Source organism: Cheilinus undulatus, linkage group 19, assembly GCF_018320785.1.
Source record: "Cheilinus undulatus linkage group 19, ASM1832078v1, whole genome shotgun sequence".
Taxonomy (NCBI): Eukaryota; Metazoa; Chordata; class Actinopteri; order Labriformes; family Labridae; genus Cheilinus; species Cheilinus undulatus.
Window position 1 is genome coordinate 17857642 of NC_054883.1, and position 26137 is coordinate 17883778.

A 26137-nucleotide genomic window follows, 5' to 3' on the forward strand; every position below is an offset into this window, starting at 1 on the left:
TTAATTTTTTGTTTTGGCACTGTATAGTATCCACAGTTCATAACACCAGATTAAAGTTTGAAAAACCAAGTTTCCTTGGGAAGGACTTCAGGACCTCTAAATGAGATCAATTTATTTATGATTTATTTATTTATAAAAGATATGGTGCAATAGGAAACCTTTTTGGGCTTATATATCAAAGATTTGCAACAAAATTCATAGTTTACTAGCCCTACCAAGCCATTAGTGGACAAAAATGTTCACTTTCAAAAACTGCAACAAAAATCTGAGGACAAAAGAATATCAGAGGGTTAAAGTAGAGTTGTGCTTCACTTCAGAAACTTTTTTTTTTTATACATGTCCCTTTGTTATAATTAAGAAGTAGGCTTTCCTTCTGCGCATGTCCGCTGTGGTCCATACGCAAAACCGGGGGTAGAGAGGTATGGTCGAGAGAGAGAGAGAGAGAGAGAGAGAGTTAACAGGGGATCCATGGAGCGTGTCACAGTACAAGTGTTTTCTATGTCTTCTTGTCCACGATGCACTTTAGGATTGCAATAAGATGCGTGTGTGTTTCCAGATAATCAGTTTCTTCCTCTCGGTAAACTTTTACTGCCAGCCGCTCCGAGCTCAGGGTGAGTACATTTCTGTTTCTCTGATTCACAACTGTTTCTCAGTATAACCCCACTGCCGTCAGTGCCCACTTTAATGCATTACTAAACTCCCTAAAAATGTCATAACAGTGTATAGTTAAAACCTAAATGCCTCTGTTGTGAACGCTGCAGGGTTGGACTAACTTGTTGATACAGTGACAGCTGGCATCCTGTTGGCACGGGGCATTTTGCTCTCATGTAGTGAGAAAACCTAGCCAAACTCCAGTCACATTCCTAACATTTTAATTTTCACTGGACTATTTGTGAACATGGAGTCTTCGCAGACTATTTATTCAAACATTTTTGAAAACTTTCAAGTCCTTTAGTCGTTTCGGGCTTAAAAACATCCAGCAGCCATGTTTAATTTCCAATAAAACCGTTACGTTTTAAGAAGTTTATGTCGCTAGCTACCGCCCACCACGGACGGTCTAACGTTAGGTATGACAAGACTGTGGGAATAACGGAGATAAACAATTATAAAACTTTGAATTTGTTCTTTTTCCTTAATTTTCCACCGCCGAATCAAATAGTGAATCTCTCACATAAGGTTTCTAGTGTTTATTTGTACTTTTTGCCCATGCCGAAGAGCGCAGCTACATTACCCAAAGATCCGTTACGTCCGTCTCGCGACGTATGGGGGTTAGCATCCTGTGTAGCGGAACAAAAATGTTTGAATGAGTCTTTGAAGTTTAAAGTGTGGCGCAGTGAATTTAAAGTCCGCATTTTAAAGTCACTACGCTGTTATTTTGCTGCCAGAAGGCTGCTCTAGCGTTGTGGTAATATTTTATTTGGTTCATTATGTGACGAATTGCCTGGGATAGAAGGAAAGAGAGCTCATATAGCGGGTTGAAGGAAAAAAAGTAAAAGGGACCGTTAGCTCTTATCCAACCTCATGTACAGTTTTGAGAAAGTTTATGCCCTGTGAGCAATGTTAGATTGTTACTAAGAACAATTTCATAAAATTCATTAAAGACTTCGGTGCCAAAGAGCATTTCAGCGTGACTTTTACACCTTCAATTCACATTCACGTAAGGAAAATAGGGGAGACCGGGGTTGAATGCTACATCTATTGGTTTAGGGGTGATTAATCAGACCAGAGATTGTGATGTTTTCAACCCATTAAACAAGTATAACTAAAGGAGTATCATTAAGGTTAAGAACGGTAAGGTAGGGTCAATTAAAAAAAAAAAAAAAAAAAAAAAAAAAATATATATATATATATATATATATATATAATAAAGGTAAGATGTTTTAATCAGAAAGCTACAGATAAGTGACTGCCGCATTAATGGATCATTAAGGCATTTATAGCTCAGTTGATACCATCCAAGAATTATTTATTAATGAAAAATGCTACGTAACTGATGATTTTGGCTCCACTAATGATTTACTAATGCTTAATTAAGGCTAATGTGTTTAATCATTATATAGTGCAACCAAAAACAGATATGGTATTAATAACCACAATAACAGGAACATGCATTATTGTGACACCACAAAATATCTGTTAGATATAACCAGGTAGAATGCTCTTTTTTTGCAAGTTTTTTGCATTACTAAATCTTTATCTATATTTTGAACATGTTAAATGACTACATAAAGAAAATATAACCTATTTTTACAGTATTATATTACAATTTTAAATACAGGAACCTTAAACCTTTTGTATTATATTTAATACATACATTAAGAGACCTCTATTTACTCAACATGATCAATAAATTACTTAAAAACCTTTCTAGACAATCTGATAAATAATAAAAATGCATCAATTGTCACAAAAAATATATGTGAACTTTCATGGCAATTCCTTTCTTTTTTTGGATTTCGGTAGAAAGGTAAATAAACATTTTAGAGTGGAGGACAGTGGAAAGGTTGGAAACAGGGATGAGAGAGTGGGGGAGGGATATGCAGAAAGGGAGCTGCGGGCCGCCTGCGAACATGTGGTGCGACCTAACCACTAGGCCATCTAAGCATTATAATATTTTCATACTGTATCTCATTTCTTCCTTCATACAGACAACGACCCCATGTCTGTAATCATCATAACCACTGAAAAATACAAGCCAGCTTTTAAGTGCGCCAACCAACTTCGGCCTCCTCTGCTTTTTATGCGTCTTCCATTATTTGCAGTTTTTAAACAGCTACTAAAACCAAGAGCAGACTACAACGTCCTACACCATCTACACCACCTACACCATCCTGCCATCTATGATTTGTTCCATGATGTCAGTGGCATTGACCAATGAGAGAACAGAGTGCTCTGCACACATATTTGTCGCAGATGTAAACAAACCAAATGGCACAGTTAAAGGAGAGTGATGAAGTTGGGGCTTTGAGAAGGAACGGTAAGACGGGGAAAAGTTTGTCAAGCACTGACAACATCATTTATGATGTGTCACTGAGGGACAACCATTAGCACCAAGCTAGCATAAAAACAGTATAGTACAGCAAATAAACTGTGTTTGTTTACAGTCTTCTTTCTGGGTGTAAACTGCCCTGCCCCTCTTCGTTCCACGGCATCACATTGCTTGGATTGACGAATCCTGTACCACCATGTTGGCTGTCATGCCAGTCAAGTCATGGCATGAATATATGGCACTTAATCTGACATAGTAACCATGGTAACGGAAAAATATATTTTGTATGCCCTCAGCTTATGAGCAACTCTAAGAAATGTAAGAATCAGAAGGTTTCACTGTGCAACTGGACGTGAATTTTCCTCCTTCAAAATACATTCATACACATAACTGCAGGTGTTAAAAGATGTGTGCCAAGGCCATAAAGGTGTTCTCATATTAGTTAAGATAGCCTCATATGAGCCAAACATTTTACAGCTCTACTCATTGAAAAGTACACTGTACTTGGCATGCTTGTGTTCACATCTACCTTAGACCATCCCTGATTTCACATGCATTATGCTCGAGACCACCTCTACAATCAGGCACGGTGCTTGAGTACAGTATTCTTGTGTTCACACTGATCAAATGAAATGGACTTTGGGGTTAAGTGTACTCTGATTTAGGCTGACTGCTAATGTGAACAGCTCTAAGTACGTCACTAAGGAGTTAATCCTTAAATAAGTCTCAATAGAATTCAAAAACAAAAGAAACCTGGAAATAAAACTCCATGTTGTTTTGTTTTCTGAAAGAGAAAGCAGCATGTAAGCAGAAAGCGTACGGGAGGCTGGTGTGTTTACTTAGGAGGTTGCCAATTAATTAACATTGAGTCTTGAAGCATCCTAGGCAAACACAGAGGTGAGTGTTGGTGCTGTGGGACAACTGGCCATGAAGTTGCTTTCATTTGTTAATTGGCTGAGTCAACATGGACTTGCCACTTTGTACCATGTTGCTAAATTCCTCAACCATTTGGCGAGGCGTCCTCTACTGAGACCTTCAGCTGTTGCTACTCTTTAATAATATTTTGGCCAGTGTGAATGTAAATGTCCTCTCATGAGTGTTTAAAGGGGCTCCATGGGCAGGGTTATAAATTGGTCTAGCATGCTGGTGTGTAGGTCTTTGATGTGCAGTCCACATGGGTGCAGGATGTGGATTTGCTCTGGCTAAATATCACTTTGTACAGATTTTTTTCTGGCACATCTGCCAGGAACATGAAAGAAACAAAGCTCTCAGATCCTCATTTGGGGTGCACATTGTCTCCCAAAGGCTTGCGACTGTATTAAAGGTCTCAGAAGGTGTAATGGAGCGCCATGCGGCAAAGTGATCTGACAGTTTTGCTCTTAAGAATACGGCTTCTTCTTCAGCTTCTTCCCGCTACTCCTTCTCCATAGGAATTCCATACATTTTTTCCTCTACAGAATTTTGCTAAGTTCTCCCCTTCATTTCTTTCATGTTGCGATTTGGTTATGGAGGCTAGCCGTGAGAGAATGCATCTGGAACCAATTTGACTCCTCAAAGCAGAAGGGGAAGAGGAGGGGAAGGAGGGAAGTGAACGGCAGCCCTTTTCTCTCCTTGTCCACTCTGAGCAGGCATGGGCCTGTGTCCCGCAAACCTAATTATAGTTTTGTGTGCTCTGGATTAAAGTGTAGTACACACAGTTGAATTTCTTGCCCATCCCTGGCTATAGTGATTGTTGAATTGACTACAAAATAGACCATTTTTCCAACCAGCAGTCTGTTACTCTTGTTTTGTCAAGGCTAAATATATGAAAAGGGAAATACACCCAGTGAAATTACAAAGAGTTAGGGTCAGTCCTTTGGTCCACAACTTGTCATTATGGGCAAATGAGATCTACATGGGGCTGGATGGTTTCAGGATATTCTAGTACAACAGGGGATTTTGCTTTGACTGGAGCTGCTGACCCGCTGTGTTCCCTGGAGACGCTGAGTTCAAAGAACTCTGCTATCGAAGGCAGCATCAGCAGTCTCGCCATAGTTGAGGTTTACATGCTAGTAAACAACACACAACAGACGCTTGCAGGGCAACAGGATGACACTGAGAGAGCATGGAGCTGCACACATTTAGCACATTTACAGATAGAGTATTAGGGCCACTCTAAAAAATAAAAATAAAGAGGATCTGTTAATGCACAAGAAAAACACTCGAGTATTCAGTCCAAAATCACCAATTTTGTGGAAGAAAATCATACCAGGTGATTCTGTTGTCCTTGTAGAGGTCCTGCAGTTGAGAGCCTTATTAAAATATCTCTTACTAACTATTAGTAGGCCATGAATCTGTCTAGTGACACATAATTATGCAACAGCTGTATGGGTTAGATTCGCTGCATTACATCATGATGCTTCCAGACTGGAATGAACATCTCAGTGCATTTTCGCAACATACTCTAACTTTGTCATAGTGTAAGGAACAGATGATAGATGAATATGTAGTCTTAATACATATAGCCTCTTCTCCCACAGCTGAACCATACAACATAGTCCCTTTAGTCCAAAAAACTATCTGTTTTCATTTCAGGTGGTAGTAGTCAGGATTTAATGCTGTCTGAAGTGTTTGCCCTGAAGTTGTTTATTGTGTTATATATAAGGAAGATGTTCCAGCATTATTACATCCTCTGCTCATTTCCTGAGTCTTCTTTTAGAGCCTTTATTGTAATACGTATGCAGTATTTGGTATATTTATCTACATTTGCTCTAATAGATTAATTCTTTGGAAGAAATTCTTTCTCAGGGGCTCTTCTGGTGGGAATGTAATTAAGCTGTAGGATGTATCCGTTGGCTTGGCTGGGATGTGACTGATAGAAGGAGGACAGACTAGTCTGCCTGAGAGCTGTTTGATATTTTAGGAAACTTGCAAATTAAAGCAAACAGGATGTGAAAATTTTCAAATAATAATGTTTTACATAAGATTCTTTGTCGTTTTTGTTGTACCTTCTTTCCCATAGTATCAAAACACAGTCATGTTTGTTTTGTAGAAAATAAGGAGAGGTCATAGTTTGAAACCAAAGTTTAATCAATGTTTCTGATGCTCTTATCTTTCTGCTAGTGTGAGTCTGAGAGGAAACCACACATCATTTCTCCATTTGATCTTTTAAAAATGTAATTTTTGATGATACCGCATGCGAAGAAATAACATAAAAGTTTCCTGCTGTCAATCACTGATCAGCTTTAAGGTTCTAGTCTGAGGGGAAAAGAACAGCGGTGGAGAGCAGGGATGCACAGGTGCTTTGGTTCAACATTGCTATCGCCCAGTATCGGCAAAAAATCTGGCATTAACAGATGTCGGTTGCAGATGTTTATCTGTTGGGGCATTTAACACACCTAACTGCTGATTTAGGGTGTGTTCACACCCACCTTGTTTGGTCCAGACTTTTCATTTTGATCCGAACTTAAATTACAGATATGAAACCTTCTCTGGACGAGGGCTGGACGATTATGGCAAAAATCAAAATCACTATTAATTTGACTTTTTACCTCGATTGAATGATTATTCCACCCTCTACATGCTCTGCAACACCTGGCTACCTATCACATGACTACACAGCCGGTAGTTTATTTTTAAGGGGTGGTACATTAGTAGAGAGAGAGTTACAAGGGAAAATAATTGAAACTAGAAAAGCACTCAGAGAGTGCAGACCTCTGCCATTAGCCCTATCTCCCAATAGTAATGAATCCTTTAAAAAATTCCTGGATCCAGATGGTAATCCGGATCACTCCCAAAATCTAATCAGTTCTTCCTTATGCCATTTCTGACATTTACTGAAAATTTCATCAAAATCCGGCTATAACTTTTTGAGTTATGTTGCTTACAAACAGACAAATTAACAAACTAACAAACCCTGCCCATCACATGACCTCCTTGGCAGAGGTAATAATTTACACAGCAGGTTTGTGTCGGTTAGAGGCTGTACATGTAGGTTTTGGTCATTTTTCGATTAATTGCCCCGCTCTACTTGGGACCTTGGTCCAGACCAAACAGCCGGACTTTGGTCCAACCCAAAAAGGTGGTCTCAGTCCAGTTCACGGTCAGTGTGAAAGCATTATTTTGAGAGGTTTGGACCTTTGTAACAATCACAGGAAATTACGGCTTGAGAACCAGAGAAAGGAAATCCAACATCTAAACGCAGATGGGTCTTATAAACATTTGGTCTGAACAGTGCCACCTATGGCAGCAGTGCTTCCATGAATCACAACACTTACCTTCTCTCCCAAGTCAGTGATGCCATGACTCACTGGATTGCATACTGTCTTCTCCTTTCCTGTCTAGGTCTATGAAGTTGTTGTCTTATGAGGAAACTCATACGCTAAACTTGGGCTAGCTATATGTACTGCTCTTATAAATAGCGGTAAATCAACAATAATATGATGGCAGCAATAACTATTTCATTCATTAGTTACAACATACACACAAACGTTCCATCACAATCATTTACCTTGGAGAGGGGTATTGGCATCATAGCCACTCAAAGAAAATAAATTCACTGGCATTTGATTCACATAAAGACACTGCAAAAGAAGCAGATTTAATGCTAATGGGGTCAGTGGTATTGCCATAGATACACATAGGAATGCACAGATGCATTGGCTTAAGATTGTTTCATCAATATCGCGCTGTTTACAAACCTCGGCCACTGGCAAAATAAAGTGGCATGAACAAATATCAGTTACCAGCGTCTGTCTGTTGTGTCCAGTCGGTCTTATGCTGGCAACTCGTAAATCTCACTACTGGACCAATGAAAAAGTTTTAAAGGCAGTAAAGAAGAAGTGACCTGTTGGTCAACCATGAAAGAAAATGCTGTCTTACACCAAAAGAAGTAATGTAGAAAACATCTGCATTAGTTTAATAGTTATGTTAAACATCTGTGCTTTGGTACCGATATGTATCGAGCCATCTCTAGTTATACACTGTTGATGCTCCATTTTGACTCTTTGATGGTTAACGCTTTGGATTTGTGGGGAAACAGCGTGTGAGGTAGACTGGTCTGATGCCTACAGTAGATTTTTCTGAATAAGTAACATCCGGGTATTGTTGTTGTATTCTGCATCTCAACATTGTTTGCATTCTTGATGTTTACTTATTAAGTTGCTGATATCTTATTTATTAATGCTTTTATTTAGAAAAAAATGGGATTTTTGGCAACGGATGTACTATGTGTATCTGGGCACGTAAGATGGAATGAGGAAAGGTGGATAGTTTTTTTTTTTTTTTTTTTTTTTTTTTTAACCAGGAAGACAGGAGAAGCCAATTTGTTAGTTGACAGAACCATTTCAAGGAACTAGATTTTTGCTTGGACATTAACATTTTTGACCTTCCCCACAATACAATACAGTTGCTGGTGTTTAAGTTGAGTGTTTTTTGCTAATTGACAAGAGCAATTACAGCTGCATTATGGGTATATCAGTATGTTTGCTGCTGGGTGGTTTTGAGTACAGCTACTGTCTTTCAAACACCTGAATGTAACAGAAACAGTGAGCCCTCCCAGTCTATGTCTGTGCACTCTGCTCTCTTTCCTCTCTACCTGACCATATGTGTCTCATTATGTCATTTACCATTAAACACAGAGGTGGTCAGGTCTGCATCCTCCTTTGATTTTACTAATTGAATATGAAATGAGTGGGCTGGACGTCCTCTGCCATCTGGAGGTGTATGTTTGACATCTGCTCTTTGTCTGAGAGGATTCAGGTTTTTACTCTTTGTGGTTGGTGTGTGGCTTTAGGCTACGTATTCAAACACCTGGTCAGCATTTAGCTGGACTAGCTGCTTTAGCACCTTAAAAGCTGTTAACACAGATATACACACAGATATATAATTGTATTTTCATCTTATGAAAAAAAGACAAGATGGCAACAAAGCAGCATACAGAGTATTACTTTTATGAGCATACTCAGACACAGAATAAGCAAGTCTGATATCATTAGAGATGTGTTTTTGTAGTAGCTGAATGCTGAATGAGATATTAAGATGGCTGTTGTGGAGCAGCATCTATCTCATGAATACCATCCTTAAACTAAATGTTAATTAGAGGGTCATCTTCTTCCATGCTTCTTCATAATTAATTTTTTTGTATTGAGGAAGCTTCCTCATGAGGGCCATTTAGAAAATGGAAATGAAAGCATTTTCACACCCCCAGGCTATATCCATTTCTCACAGTTTTATTGTTCATTGTATCAAATAAAGTCATGCTCATTTCAGCTGCAGTAATTCATGCACCAAAAGCTGAGCACTGTTGAATGACCAAGGTTTAACAGAGGCTATACACACAGCTTTAAAAGTTAATGATGTTTTCATCACGGTGATTGCTGTCAGTTAAGCTTTGCCACCTCATTGTCCTTAATAGATAAGCCAACAGAGCTCAATAGTGACTGCCCACGTTTTTGGAAACTGTGGTACTGGAAATAAATTTCCCCAATTAAATCAGTCATTGACATTTTAAAAGCCCTTGTATTAATATTTGAAACCATGAAACCAAGCCAACTAGCCACCCTAAATACTTAAAAACATTACATGTGGCGTCAACAGGGGTTAGAAAACAGAGAAAAACGGCACCGTTTCCCACACATAGAGGATACTTGGAGAGGCCACCCAGGCATATTTACAGCCAATCATTTATCCTTTTCTTAATTTGTTTTTTTCTCACCATCTGTGTGCAAGAGAGACACCCTCTTGGGTGTCCCTCCCATAAATGCACGACTGAGGTGTGCCGTCTTTTCAGCATTTTTCTTCAATTAATGATCTGTACTTATTTCAGAGGGTGAGTACTCTTCATCGAGTGCCTTTATGCAGATATTGTTGATGAATACTTTCATAGTAAAAGAAAGGCAAAACAATTTAATACCTATAGGATAGTTGTCCTTACTGCCCTAGTGCATTGTTGTAATATGGGAACAATTTTTGGAAGTGGTTGAGAGGAATCTGGCAGACCGTACATCTCCGACTACTACTCTTACAGGCCGTTCATGTAAAACACCATCTCCATCAGAAGGGAAATACACACTAAAACTTTCAAAATAAAATCAGATTCAATGTTCATTTAGGGTTAGGTTAAGGTAACGGTTGAGACACCAAAATTTAAAAACCTGATGTGTAAAACCTAATGACAAAATGTGTAATAATTCCAAGTAGGTTAAACAGTTTGCTAACAGGAAAAAAGATCAATCTCCATGAAAACATTCTAATGCAGCAATCGTACCTTATGTTGCTCCCTTACTGCATAATCTGCGTAGATAACATAGCTACCTAGTTTACGTAGCTAAAGCTAAGATCACAGAGCAGTCAAGTAAATGGCATATCTCAGTATCTATATGAAGCTGCATTAGCTTTAGCTATGTTTGCAAAAAGTCATGTTGCTAAAGCTAATTTAGCTAATTTGGCTTATGCATTGATGTCAAATGTAACCTGTAGCTAAAGCTAATGCAGCTACAGCGAGCCGCCTTTCATATAACTACTTCCAAAACGGGTCTATACATAATTTAATCCCAGTTTTGACCTCTGACCTTTTTCTGTGTTTTTTCATTTATGAAGTATTGCTTTGTTTGTCATGTTTGCAATGTGATTATTTCATATGTAACCGCCAGACTTTTTATGAATAAAGTTCAATTTAAAAAAAAAAAAACGTCTTAAACTGGAAAAACGTTTTACAGGCAAATTACGTCACTTCTGTTCAACGTCTGGGGTGACGTGTCTGTGAGGGTGGCTGTCAGAAATGTACGGTCTGCAGCCAGACTGTGGCCTCAAGAGTTTCAATAAATTCACACTTTGAATTGGTGAGTGTGTCATCAGTAACAACAGTTTATTAGACAAGACAGCTTGCATTGATAAATTCTGTCACCTGCAACCTGAAATCACAGATCAAATGTTTTTTTCTGTATCATTATGTGTATCGCTATCGCAGATTTGCTCCAAATATTGTTAACCAATTTTAAGGCTTTTTTGCCCACCTATAGGGCTGGATAATATCGCCTTAAATTTTACTTTTTTTTTTAAAGATTTATTTTTGGGCTTTTTCATGCCTTTGTTAGCTAGAGGAGGACAATGGATAGATTTGGAAACAGGGAAGAGAGCGGGGAGAGACATGTGGGAAATGGTGCCACAGGCCGGACTTGAGCCTGGGCCGTCCGTGTACATGGTGCGCGCCTTAACCACTCAACTACCGCTGCGCCCCTGTTTCCTTTTTCTTTTCTTTTTTTTTTTTTTTCCTTTTACTGTAGCAATATCATATCAGTGTATTAAAAGATTAGAAAAGATACATTAAAATGCATATTCCACTGAAAACACCACGTGTCCTGAGAACAGAGAACAGGAGTCCTGAACAGCTACAGAGGATACTTGCAAGACTATTCAAATACAGTTTTCAGATGAAATTGTTTAACTCCACAGGCTGTTTCTTTGAATCAGCATGGATTTAACAATCAAGTCTTTAGTTGAAACACACCTTAAAACACTTCTATAAGTTGATATAAGATGACACACATTGAGCTAAAGACAAACTGAGTCAATCCAGTTCAGCAGAGTTAAAACTCCAGACAGGCCCACAGAAACGCTGTGCAGATGCTGATGCTGACAGTGGCATGGGTTAAACCTCGTGAGTGCACTACAGCACAACATGTACATTTAAATCATTGAAGCTGGTCTTACATAAGTCCATTCCATGGCAGACATTTTACCAATGATTGATACTGGTTCAAATTAGCAGCAAAATTGATCAAAAGCAGTAAAAATTTATCACAGACATTTCTTTGACTCTCTAGGATTGTGGGTAGTGTAGTTTGTTCCCTGAGATTGCAAACAAACCACAGGGTTAAATCTTTAACAGGAGCATAGCCAATCATCCCACACTCCAGTAGCTCATCGTGTCTCTCCAACAAGTCTACCTTATGTACATCATGGCTATTGGCTCATAATTAGATCTACCATAGATTGGGAGTGATACACATTCACATTAACAGTCACAGATCTCCTGGGCCCTTTTAAGTGAGATTTTTAACTAGTCCACATAATTCACCAGAGCATGACATCAGCTCCTCTCTCTCAGCTCTGATCATATCTCTCTCACAGATGTTAGTCCAGGGCCTGTGTGATATATCTTCTATATGAAGAGTGAGTAAATGTTCTTTTCATCAGCGTATGCCACTGAACACTGTTAGAGAGGTTTGAAGCCCCCTCACTCAGAGAAACCTTAAAGAACCACAAATATTTCTCAGTGTCGCCAGATGTTAGCAAACATCAAAGGTGGAATCAGCTTTCCAACATCTGACATATTTATATGGATATCAGGATCACTTTTGAATCTTACAGCCTCCATGATCTTATCCATGTGACAAACTACAAATATTGCACCATCATGATGAAGAATAACTTCATTAAATAACTTGATACTCAGATTAAAATAATAAAGCTGTTTTTCTAAGAATCTGTCCTTATCTACCAAACATGTCCTGTTGATCCTTAAATGCACTGCGCCTTATGGCAAATCTCAATTAATCAATTCACAGGAAGTGACCTTTGACCTCCATCCATTAAACTCTCCCCCTCAGAGTCTGCAGCGACTCTAAGGAATGCAGGAAGGAGAGAAGGAGCTCTGTATGTGTGGCTCCTTACACACTAACATAACATACATCTCACTGTTCATCCTGTCTACCACAGTGTATGAGAAGACATAAATCCATATCCACTGTTTTATTCAGCACAAGTTCAAAGCTGAAAACTTTTACCTATCATACCTTCATAATTCATTATCTGCCTGGTTTTTGCTGTTAAAAATGCCGACACATTTGCAACAGCTAGAGTTGTTAGCTGTAAGTTTTCAGTCTCAGTATAATTGCTTCTTTTTATCTGATGAATGTCAAAAATAAAGAACTTTAGAAAATCAAGCCCAACTCTAGCTGAGCCTGATTCTGGCCCATTAACTGTTTTTATGGGCCTAAGCCGATTTAGCTGTGACATTTTTAAATAAATTGGCTGTTATTAAAGTTCTAAACTACATTTTGAGTTGTTGACAGAAAGGTGTTCAGATGATATCTCTCTGAGCAGAACAAGAAAACATGATACAGGCGTGGTCTATAAGAATAGCGTATTGCATATGATGAACAGGCCTATTTAACAGTCATCAATGTGGATGAATGCACAGAACTCTTTGAAAACCATTAACCTAAGGCAGGGGTGTCCAAACTTTTTCCACTGAGGGCCACATATTGAAACATAAGAATGGTGGGGCCACTTTCATGTACCGCAGGATAGGAGGATATTAAAGTTACAAACCAGTCTAATGTAGATTAAGATATTCTTAGTGATTAAGTGTGAGCACATGGCTAGTTAGTGGTTGACAAGAAAAATAGCCAGTCAGCTGAAGGATTTTGGGGAGGCCAATCAGATTTCAGGGGGACCTGCACTGATAAAAATATTCGGCCCAATCTACTAAGAAAAACCAAGGCAACTTTTTGCATCATGTTTTCTTTTTGTAGATTAGCCAGATCTTTGTAAAAACTACTACTCTGTTTTAGTTGAAGAGCAAAGAAATCAAAGTAAAATTTACTTAGATTTTCAAGTAGATTTAAAAAGACTTATTTTGTTCAGCTTATTTTTTTTTCTTTGAAATACATGTAATTTCAATTAAACTCAGCTTGTAAAAATGCTTCATGTGTTCAATGCAGTCTAACACAGTAATTTGAAAAATATAATTTATTATTCTCTCCCACTAGTGGTATTCATTAAAAACGTCTTTAACAATGCTTGCAACAGAATAATCTGCATGTTTCTACACTTTCTTGATTTTATCTCATTATTGAAATTATTAGAGAATGGTTACATTTTTTACTACAAAAATAAGACAGGCAGTCAAACTCATTTTCGGGAAGTCCTCTTTTCACTCATGGTGCAGAAGTGTTGACCATCATAAACAACAATAATCCATCAGAAAGATGAACAAAGGAATCACAGCAGTGATCTCTGTACAACATTCAACATCTAAACTCACCTGATCCCATTTAAACATCTCTAAACACATATAAACACTCTGCCTAAGGGCATCATGGGAAAATTCTGCCTACATATCCCCAGATTTGTTTCCCACCAATCTGATCTATCATCACTGCCATGTCTTCAGTTAGCAGTTAATCTATTCCTGATTGTTAGAAAAGCCAATTATCACTAATTTGAAATACCCACAATGCATCACCGGGGCATTTATTCCTGGATAATGTTGTTTCATGTAGTTCTGAAACACAGAATGAAACTGAGTAACAGTAACAAAATCAGGCTTAGTTTTTTTTGGATAAACGTTGAAAGATTGACTCACATTGCCTAAATTTTTCTTGTTTGGGAGAAAAATCAGTGTCTTGTTTTTTAACAAAAGAAGATGTCAACAAAAGTACATTTACTTATGTCTAGCTAGAAAGTTGGATTTTTATTATTGATATTGAAGATTAAATTAAGTTAAATTACTTTTGTCCAGATTCATTTTTCTCAGCGTGGTTGATCCTGGCTACCACTGGCTACGCACCTGGAACACTTTAGGTGTGGCTATGGGGCAATTAATGAGGGCATTATAAATCAATGTAACATTATTACTTTGGTTGCCAATATGTTTACCATTTACAGTGTTGTCTTAATGTAGTCACAAATTAATAAAAAAACTTCGATAAATTCTAATTGTCAGAAGGTTTGTTTACAGAATTAGCATAGTAGCACTGCTGAAACTAAGAAGTACAATAAAGCTTTATATTCTTATGCAGGCCATATTTGATTTTGTATTTTAAATGTACTGCAGGCCAATATAGACGTTTGGCCCCTGGGCCATAGTTTGGACACCAATGACCTAAGGGGTTGAAGTTAGGAGATTCAAATAGGCAGTGAATTGAGGGCTATGTTTAGGGTTAGGTAAGGGTAACGGCCATGATCGCCCCAGGGCGATCCTTAGGGTTGGGTGTAACTTTTTAACTCTAATGCTGCATTCCATTTTCCTCAGAAGATGGATGTCAGAACTGGGAATGACGTCACGTTTGCCTGAAAAATGGATTTCCCAGTTGTTTGCGTTCCATTTGTCAATACCAAAACAAGTTGGAAAAATGATGGATGCCATTCTTGCATTAGCCAATCATTGTTTTAAGCAACATTGACCAGTTGCTGGCCGATAAGCCTTTAAAACAACACATTGGGCAGTAATTCATTTATTGAAAGACCGATGCTGCACAGGACATGCGACCGCAGGGTAGTGATGTGTCTACAGTTTCTAAAAATGCACTGAGAAACAGCAAAAGGTTCTGAAAACCGCTCTAAATCAAAGTTTTTACTACACTTAATACTTTGTTCCACCATGTTGTGACGTCGAGGTGGGGGTGCTCTGTGAAAGAACGAGTTCACAAGTTGTAAATACCACTTGGAGAGAAGTTCGATTTGCCACTTTAGGTGGGAAGTTGGAAAAACAAGTTAAAATACGAGTTATGATGACAAATGGAAAGCAGCATAAGCACTAGCAGTTCGCAGGACCCCCCCACCACCCTCATTGGGGGTTAGGGCTATTGCCCCAGTTTTTTTTTTTTTTATCATATGACTTGATTCAATCAGTGATGTTTGTTTAATAGTTGATTTTTAATTTTCAATGTATTTTGTCTGCATTTGTGCATTGATTTATTCTTTTTTCCTTGGGAAACCAAAAACTAATTTACAATTTAAGTTGGGCTAGGCGATATAGCTTAGCGATATTGCTATCACTGTTCTTTTGCCCTTTACAGTAATGGTTTTAAATCACAGTATTACAAAATGAAAAGAGTTCATGTATTTAAGAGCATATTTAGGTGTTACAGTCCCCCTTCTCCTCCTAAAGCTCACCTCTGATGGCACACTGAACATGTGTGAGCATAAGTAAACATAGAAAAACTGTCTGTGTTCACTTCTTGGTTAGTTTAAAGTTTCTGCTATTAAAAACCACACATTTCCTGACGAAGGTGTTCACATTTATTGTGAAGAACTTGAAGGAAATAGTGTGTTTATCATTGATTTAACTACTGCTGTGTTTATATCTGTTTTTCTGAGCTCTCTACTGCCATAGACGCTTCTTGAATCACCATGGACTTAAATCAAGTGAACCATGAGTCAAGACACACTTTTAAACAATGCAGCACTGGGCCTAAGCCAAATCAAATCAACTTTATTTCTATAGCACTTTATGTACAATACAGTTGATCCAAAGTGCTTTACAGTGTAGAGAAGACAACATTAAAGGAATGAAAGAAAGAAAAAGAAGAAAAGGGAGAAAAATAAAGAATAATAAAAAGTAGTAAAATGGAATTTATTACTTCAGTAGCACTGGTCATAATATTGACAATGATAGTAATAAGAACAATAATTAATGACTAACAAAGCAACCTCTGGCTGTTTTTTGAACCTCAGATACAGGAGGAACAATGCAGACTTGGTCCTGGCTGTGGGACAGTGGACCAGCTCTTTACCCTTGTGGGGCTTCTTGAGAGAGTATGGGAGTTTGTGCATCCAGTCTATGTGTATTTTGTGGACCTGGACAACGCTCACGAACTGTGCCCCATGGGCGGTAATGTGGAGGGTTAGGGTTCGGATTAGTGGGGTCCAGGGTCCGCTGCAGCAAGCCATCACCTGGTCTCTGTGTAACTGAAGGTCTCAGTTACACAGACATCCTAGCCTCCGCCAGGGCTACCCTTTGTCTCTGATCCTGTTTGTGATTTTCATGGACATTTTCTGGGGGGAGGAGGGCTTTTCGTTTGGTACACCTCAGAGTACCATATCTGCTTTTAGCAGATGTTGTGGTTCTGTTGGCTTCTTCAGCTGGGGACCTCCAGCATGTGCTGGGCAGTTTTTAATAGCAGAGTGCAAAGCAGTGGGGATGAAGGTCTCCACCTGAATCCATGGTTCTCTGCTGGGAAACGGTGGATTGCTCCCTCCAGGTGGGGTGGGTGTCTTGTGAAAGAGTTCAAGAATCTCAGGGTCTTGTTCACGAGTGAGGGTAGAATGAACCATAAGACCAACAGGTGGATTGGTGCAGCATCAGCAGTAGCACAGACATTGTACCATACTGTTGGTCAGTCCTATCAGTCAGTCCTCATCCCAACCCTCATCAATGGTCATGAGCAAAATAATAAGGTGTCAGAGATAGGGTAAGGAGCTCAGACATCTGGAGGGAGCTTGAAGTAAAGCCACTAGTCCTTCTACTTGAAAGGAGCCACTTGAGGTAGTTCAGGCATCTGATCAGGATGCCTCCTAGTCTTCTCCATGTGGAGTTGAAGGAGACCCTGGAATTAGAATGTTAGAATCAACCAAGTGAAATCAGTCAACCACATAAGGAAGAAGAACATTAAAAATGTAATTATAATGCCCCAGTTTTATTTTACCTTCCAGACAGATGTCGCTTTTATTCTTTCCCAAATTACATTGCAGACCAAACTGGATTAACTCTCTATACTGCTTATCCCCAGGGCCAAAATGTTCTGTTGGACCCCTGTTTGCTTCCCATTGCTCCTTTTCTTAGTAAACCAAAGTCATATCCAGTCACATCTAGCTTAAACATTCAGTGTTCTCTGACTAGATAGATTATCAGGGGAGTAATCCCATCCCAGCACATTGCTGGCCTCACTATTTTCCACTACCTTCCATGCATGCTTTAATAGCTCACTTGCTGAAGCTTGTGGAAGAGTACCTGCACCAGCTGTTTCATTCAGTCTAAATATAAGGATTGTTGACTCTGCTGATTGATGATTCTTGACTTGGATTTATATGCAGTGGAAAATTTCCCGCTGTGCCTCTGACACCCTCCCTTACAGTAAATTCATACAATAACAGGTTCCAAAACTGATTCAGCTGGCTGAAAAGAAAGTAATTTTCCCTTTAAAATCCTCCTTTAGAGCCTTCTGAATGCTGAAGATACCCTGAAGAAATGTCAGTCTTACCGTTACGTCCACCTCTAAGCTCAACTCCAACATAAACATACAGGAAACTGGCTGGCAGGAAACCCAGAGTAATGTTACGTTTAAATAGAGGGGGGTGCACTGAAATTCCTTCACTTATCGTCCCAGCAGCTGGCTCCCTGTCAGAAGCGTGGCTGCTATTTCCAGATTGTTTGTCATAGTTGAAATAGTGCTTTTTAGCCCTGCCATGTGAAGTGTGGCGAACCAGTGCCTCTAATGGGTGGCACACCAGTGGAGGGAAAACAGAGAATAGCTTTCTCTAATAGTCTGCACGCTTTGTTTTGTTGGATTAGTAGAAAACTGTGCACTATTTCAGGGGATCTGTGGTAAAAATCTGAACCATTCTTTTGCTTAATTATGTGTTTCTTATAACATATTGTCACACATTTTATTCTGTTTTAGTACCCTTGCCTGTTTTCTTTTCTATTCCTCTTGGTAGATGCATGAAAAAATTTGGAGTTTGTGTGTTAAAGGTGGACTCATTTTGAAGGGAAGCCTACTTGACTGTTGATATGTTGGCCCTCGGTGGCTATCAAATTTCACATTTGGTGCATTTTCACACCTCTAGTTTGTGTGTGAATCATTTTACCAATTTAAGACATTGTCGTATTATTACATCTGTGTTGGTCTGTCTACACAGGGACATTACAAGCACACCAAAATGCGTGATGTGAAAAGAAAATTCTCCCTAATTAGTTGGAATTTCTTGTAATTTCGGAAAACACAGGAGCAAACTTTGTTAGTAATGAATCAAATCAAAAGGATTTAAACCAATGTGATTACTATCTTTGTTTTGAAATGTCCTCTAAGTATCTGTATAATGTTTATGTTTCATTGGATTTTCAAATTGTATACAGATAGGGTAAAATTCAATATCTAGTCAAATTTAGCACACTGTTTTATTTAAAAAAAGACTTCATTCAAGCTTTAACTTATAAATAAAAGATACATAAATCATGAAATACTCTGTCTTTTATAGTGTATGGAAAGTGTTCTGTGTTATGTTTACTATTGCTGATTATAAAATGATTATTTTCTTTATTAAGGGTGATGCAAACCTTCACAAAACTCACCAGCCTGTTTCTTGTTGTCCGTCTCTAAATGCTGCTAAATCACCTCAAACTCGCGTTGTTGCTTTGTTTACTTCCTTCTGTCTCCCATGATTCTCCTCCGGTGATACAAAGACGTGCAAGTGCTGAACAGAGGTGCACAGTGAGGAATAAACTCCATATAGAACTGCATAATGTGAACCATTGCAACCATAGACATGTCAGTACACTACTTTTGTCGTTTTTGAAAAGAAAACAACTCACTGCTGTTCTTTGTTCTTCTTTTATTGAAGAAATGTAGTCAAGTTCTGATAAAACTGGCGCTTTAGCAGCATCCACGCTAATGTCTTCTGCCATAAGGGCATTGTTGCTGCTTGCTTATGTCACGACTCCGCCATGCCCCAAAGTACTGCCTCTCGTCACTGATTGGCCTGCCACTTTCTAACCGGGCCCAAACAGTTCAGACGGGAGCTTTGCAAGATGGATTCGGCGGTAAGAAACACGGAAACGGGCGTATCCATCTGCTTTGCAAGGTTAGGGGGAGTGAGCGCTCTGCTGGAAGAGAGATGCATTCAGGGACAATGGGAGAAGCAATAATTTATACTTGATGTTCGCGATTTAGTCATTTTATACATCATGTGTGGCTTAAGCCACAATACATCAAGTACTCAATATATCGCCCAGCCCTAAAATAATTAAATTGACTGCCATAGCCCACCTGGGAGTGATGCCCAGGTTAGGTCTGTGTGTGGGAACCACTGTATGTTCATTATCTTTGAAACATTTATCATACAGATGGTGGACTGATGAGTTGAAGAAAAAAACATATTGCAATTGTTTTTGAAGATCCTTCAGGTCTGCTTTCATGAGAAAACAAAAAAATACAGCTGATCAGCTGTGAAATGGGTTTGTTTTTTTAACAATTTGAAACAAAACCACTGGACACGCTGCTATAGCAAAACACAAGGTATGATTGATAATGGTCTTAGGATAATGATGTTAGCCTCCATGGTCCATCCAGTGAATGTTAATCTGATTAATTTTGTGGGATATGTTTTGATCATTAGCAATCCCTCAGGGGAAAACAGTCTGAATGATTTTCTAATGATGCAGTGATGAGATCAGCCAAAGTGCTGCACAGACAAAAATGTGGAACAAGCAACAATAGTTGAAGATGTTGGCCTTGACAGTATTTTTCTGCCATATAAGGCTGTTGTTTGTCAAATGACTGATTAATGATAATTAATATTTAGCGGATAGTCTGTGGTTAAGATGACATTTGGCTCATGCTGTTGTACTTTATTACAGTGGGAATGAACAGAGGGAGCCAAAAAACTCTGGATGTTTTTAGGAATGTGAATGATGAGACGTTCAGTAATCAGTTTACTAAATCAATTTAACTGTGGTCGACTGTTAATGCCTGCTATAAATCAGAGCTGTTGTCAAGCAGCAGATTCAACTTAAATTGCTGACGATGTGAGTCAGTTCAAAATAGTCATGATTCCCTTTAAAAAAAATCCCACAATGCATAAAGGCTGTTACCCTTGGTGTGTTTTTAAGTGTCATATAAAGTGTCTGTAGTCCTGACTCAAGAGTTTGTAGTGTTAAAACCTTCAGAAGCTTCTCAAGAAGGGTCTGTATAGTTTTTATATTAGAAGTTGAATACTAATTTCTGGCCAGTTCTGTGTTGTTACAGTGACATTCTGTTAATTTCTCAATCCCCTGTTTCTTTTCTTTATAGCAATCACTGCAGTGACTCTCTTCAACCAATCAAATCCTTTACTTTGATTGCAGCTTTTCTTCTTAAAAATGTTAATGACATAAAAATGATCAGGGCAGGGCAATGAATCATAAAGAAGATTACATTGCAGAAGGTGCCAAATTTCTTCAACCTGAAATTTGTGTCAAGATACCAGTTTAATACTTTTTTGCAGCAGAGATGTTATGCATTACATATTATGCATCATCCACAGGCAATTTTTTAATATAGGCTACAAAAACCCTACTTTTTAATGCTTTTCTTATCAAAAATGAGAATGACTTAAAATTTTAACTCCCTTCAATCCATCCAATTGGTAATACAAGTCAAAATCATAACAATTAGATATTTTTCAAAATTGTTCAGCCCTAGTTTTATCTAATATTATGTTGGTTATAATAAAGAATTATTTTTTGCTTTTGTTTGTTAGAATAAATACAAAATAAGGATATAGAATTTAAGAAAGGGTACAGATTAACTGTGATTGACTGGAGATATTCATAGATCATATAGGATTAAAACTTTAATCCTTTGACCACATTAATTATTATGGAAGTTAACTTTTTGATTTCATTTGACAGCCAGTTGTCTACGGCCTACAGATGTTAACACAGCTACTGTGCTTCGATCTGGTGGTCTAGCTTTTGTTTGAGCATTTACAGTAAAAGATTGTTTATTTTAGTTTACAATGCAAATAAATTAACTTTCGCTGTGATTTCTAAAGAACTCTCTAATGATTAAAGGGAGTTTATGTTTTTTTCCTCCCTCTGTGGCGTAATACAGCGTGTGTGTCCATGTCTGGTTGTGTGTGCATGTGTGTTCTGCTGTGCTCTGCTCTCTTATGCTTCTGCAAATCTTAAATGCACTGTGAATTATCAGATGGTAATATCACACCATCATGGTATCTGTGTTAATGTCTGGGGATTGCAATGACTCTGGAGCGTCATTGTGGTGCTTTTGTGAAATTGCACTGTTTGAACTCCTCATGATACGCCTCTGGACCACCGTGGTCATGACCTACAGGAGACTGTGGTTGCTGCTACTTGATTTGTTGCTCATGGTTAAAGACTTGATAGACTTGCTAATAATTTCATGAAAACATAAAAACTCTCAGATTTGTATGTTTCTTTCAGAGGCGTGTTCTGTGTCAGCCCCAGCCTCTGTGAGTTTCCATTCTAGAGGAACCACAGTCATGTATTCCATCACAGATCACATATTTCTCTCAATGAATGCTGCACACACACACACTCCTGCTTCTGGTTCATAAATGGTCAAAGCTGGCCTCGTTCACTACACCACATTTACACCACATCCATGTCACCATTGACTTCACTGAGAGTTCAGATTTGGAGTTAATGTGGGATTCTCATGCATGCTTGTCCACTGTCATTATCAGAGTCTCTCTTCTGCTCCTTTCATGGTGTTTGGGTGTTAGATTCCCTGCGCACACGGCTATGATGCAGGCCAACAGAGGAGCAGATAGCAGTGGGACTGAGGCTGTTATCTGTGAGCTGCAGATTCCACCAGAAGGAGAAATGCTGCTAATTTAATTTGCAGGTGTTACTTTGAACACAAACACAAAAGGATGCGCCCAACAAAAGACACAATTTACCCCCCTGTGAGAGGAGAAACCCCCTACAGTTGGGCCACATGTTCCCCCCCGGAGAGATCTCACACCTCATGCTGACTCATCACTTATCTCAGGGATTGTTTGTGCTTGTTTGTTTTTATTGTCAATAGTTAAGGTCCCAAATGGGCATGAAATACAATATTTATGCATTTTACTCAGGTAAAGATATTACTGATAGGAGACTTTTCACAGTTTTATATACTCCTACTATTTGATGGCATTTTCCCACAGGGATGAAATATTAAATATAAAGGGGATAAACACTAATATTTAACATATCAACAGCAGCCATGGATAAAATACCATCAAAGTTGAGAGATGAATATTTTTACTGACTAATCCAACAGTGACTAATCTCCATTCAACAGCATGACATTACTCATTAGCAGCTCCCCAGGGCTAGTAAAATGTTCATGCTTCTTTTATCGGTTGACAAGACATGATTTCAACATTCAGTGGTATTTTTATTACTTCCTCTCCACTGTGACTGTTGCCTTTAGCTCATATTCTGATGATACACACTACATTTCAGACTGATGTGTTTGAAACCAGTCCTTATCTACTGAGACACCTTTTTGAACGTGTCAGACCTTTGTCCCTAAAACTGTATAACTGCAACTTTTTATGTTATGATAATATGATTAATATCATTCTATCAAAATACTGCTGGAACTGTGTTCTTAGCACATTTATTTTTCTATATATGGATCAGTTTACAATTAAAATAATAAAAAAACACTGATATTCAACAGTTAACAGATTAATGGGTGAGACTGACATTTTAAACCTGAGTATCTATGCGTATCTGAGTACTGTATGTACAGTGCTTAACAAATTTATTAGACCACCACCCAGAGTAAGGTTTATGCCACAGCTGCCCTAAATTAACAGCATTGGTAATAACCAAAATCATTTTTTATGTTTCTGCAATGGTTAATACACCAATATGTAGAGGCTCTTTAACCAAAATGATATTTTTAATGCTAAAATATAATTATTAATGTTATCCATGAATTTTTGAATTTACTGATTTACAAAAAAACTAAAAAAAGTAAAGCACATTATTATATTTCTTGATTAATATGTCAAATTATAGTTATTTACTTGCATTCCTGAACAGAAAAATGAGTTTTAGTGGTTGAATGTTATGCTTGATTCATTTCAGACTTCTCAGAGAAGCCCAGTGAGCCGGCTCAAATTTGGGTATGAAAAGGTGAATTCAGTTTGAAATTCCTCATTCCTGTTTGAAATGGTAAAACGTGGAGAGCTCACTGAAAATGAAAGAGTCCACCTTTAAGCACTGCATGATGCTGGATGGTCTCTGAGACAAATATGACAGGTGGTCTAATAAATTTGTTAAGCACTGTTATAAAAAAAAAAACTTTGTCAAATTATCAGTTAATTCAAGCAGAAAAAAGGATTGACATTGTAATGACATTGTATTCAATAACATGCACTTTAATATGGAGGTGGCTCCCTTTCGCAGCTAGAACAGCCTCCACTATCCTTAGAAGGCTTTCCTTAAGATTTTGGAGTGTTTTTGTGGGAATTTGTGTCCATTCATCCTGTTGAGCATTTATAAGGTCAGGTACTGATGTTGGACCAGAAGGCTTGGCTTGAGGAGGAGTGAATACACTGTATAGACAGAAGTATTTGGCCACACCTTTTAATTTTGGAACTCAGGTGTTTCAATTAGATTCGTTGCTACAGGTGTGTAAAATAAAGCACCTAGCCATGCAGTTTGCAGTGGCAAATATTTCAGATCCTAAGTTGGTCAGAGACTTGAAGCGTGGTACTGTGATGGATGCAGACAACAGAAGAGGTATCATTTAAAGGTTTTTACACTCTAAAACACTCCAATTCAGATCTTGTGAGATCCAGGTAAGTTTAAATAGTGTATTTCTAATCACTTACAAATTCAAATAAAGTAATATTTACCTATATAAACTTGTGCCTTTCTGTTGTTTCTCTTGTTGTTGTCTTTCATTCTTTACATACTGTATAACACTTTGGGTTCTCCTTACTAAAAAACTGTTAACATTTATAAGAATGACTTTTTCCTTTAACTTTATCTATAAAAGCACCACAATTTCTGGGATGAACCCATGATTGAGGATTAAATGGTGTCACACTGTCTGAAGCAGCTGCTTGAAACTTTGCTATCTGTGCGGCAGTTCGTCTCATGGCTTGCATGAGCTGAGGTAGATACATGTAGCACTTTCTCACCAACCTCCAAGGTGCATGGAGGATGAATAAGGTCCTGAAGGAAACAGAAAGCTCCAGCAACACTTGTAGTTCAGAGAACAACTTTATTAGGCCGACACGTTTCAGCTTGAGAGGCAGATTGTTGATAAGTTCTGTTCCTTCACAGTCTCTGATCTATCACACACCACTAGCTTAAAGACACCAGATATAATCCAGTATCTTTGCTTTCAACCTGCTCGCTATGGATAGAAGATGATGATCCATGTGTGAGTGCTAACCTGTTTTGGTGGGAGGAGTGGGACGTGCGCTTTGTCATGCAGTTTTATGACTGCTGCCATCTGCTGGCTTTTTTTTGTTAACTGCATCATGGGGGATGTATTTAAAACAAATCTGCATCAGAACCTGTATTGGCAAAGTGCATGTGAGAATATTTTGTCATATTCATTTTTTGACACGTAAACACTGTAAATAGAGTTTCTAAAAACCTTAAACATGCTAAGAGTTTTCCACAAAGGGAGTTTTTAGTGACCTAAAAATTGTGTATAAGAGGCTGAAACTTACTAAAGAAAACCCTGCTTTTAAAATCTCTCCCCCACATGTGGACCAGGACAAGGACAATATGCAAGTGGGGATGCATTGATGCAATTGTAAAAGCAGTAGCATACAGTCTCTGTTATGCGTGGTGCAACTGTGTGAGCTTTTCCTCCCAGCAATGACCTTGTGCTCTGACATTTGTCTGAAAAATTTGTGACTACAACCATCTCTCCTGTGTGAAATTACAGAAGGATGTAAGAATTCACCATGGTCAGAGCGAGGCACGCTTTCATATGTCAGTTACAAAAGGCAGAAAACACAAAAGCTTTCAAGTGTAGCAGCAGTGAAAGGGGTTTATAATAAGGCTGGTGCAGTAAATGAATGAGGAATCTTTTTTTATTGGAGGTTACCACGGTGTCTCACAGCCATTCTTCATTAGTAAGTTCCTACAGTACTAACGTATGAGTAACAGCCCTGTATTTCATTATCCAGAGAGCTTTTTGTGTTGTAGTATACAAGAAACTGTAAAGTTTAATTTAGATGGCTGAATGAAGTTGGACAAAGCAGCTGAGAGGTTGACTACGCAGTGCTTCATTCCACAGACTGAGTGCTACAATGTAGCTGAGGGGGCGTTCTTGTTCCTGTTGTGTGTATGCCGAAGCAGAATGGGGCCAGCTCTCATTAGCAGCCAGCCGGGGGCCTCATACTGTACATGACTGAATGGCCTCCATCCTCCCTCCCCTCCACCCTCAAATTATTGTGTCACCTGCCATTGTTTGAATAAGCTGTTTCTGTGTGAGGCAGGGAGAGAGTGTTCTAGGTTCATTCAGGCCCGAAAGTACACCGACAGATTAACTAGATCAGCAAAATAAGGTCAACAAACTGGATTATTTTAGCCATGCTAGCAGCACGGCTCCAGAGAACGCATAGCTGGTCTGTCAGTCGGCACTTTGGTGATCCTTTTTATTGAATTCCCTCAACAAC

The 26137-nt window shown here is 38.5% G+C and overlaps 1 protein-coding gene across 1 annotated transcript in view; it reads left to right on the top strand.

Moving 5' to 3' along the window:
- Positions 1 to 425: 425 nt before the first annotated feature.
- The window catches only part of reck (reversion-inducing-cysteine-rich protein with kazal motifs), a 138426-nt gene continuing 112714 nt past the window's right edge, over positions 426 to 26137 (top strand). Inside the window, exon 1 of the mRNA XM_041813622.1 lies at positions 426 to 611. Coding sequence (XP_041669556.1) covers positions 539 to 611 — 73 coding nt within the window. The 5' untranslated portion in view covers positions 426 to 538. The remainder of the gene's footprint in view (positions 612 to 26137) is intronic.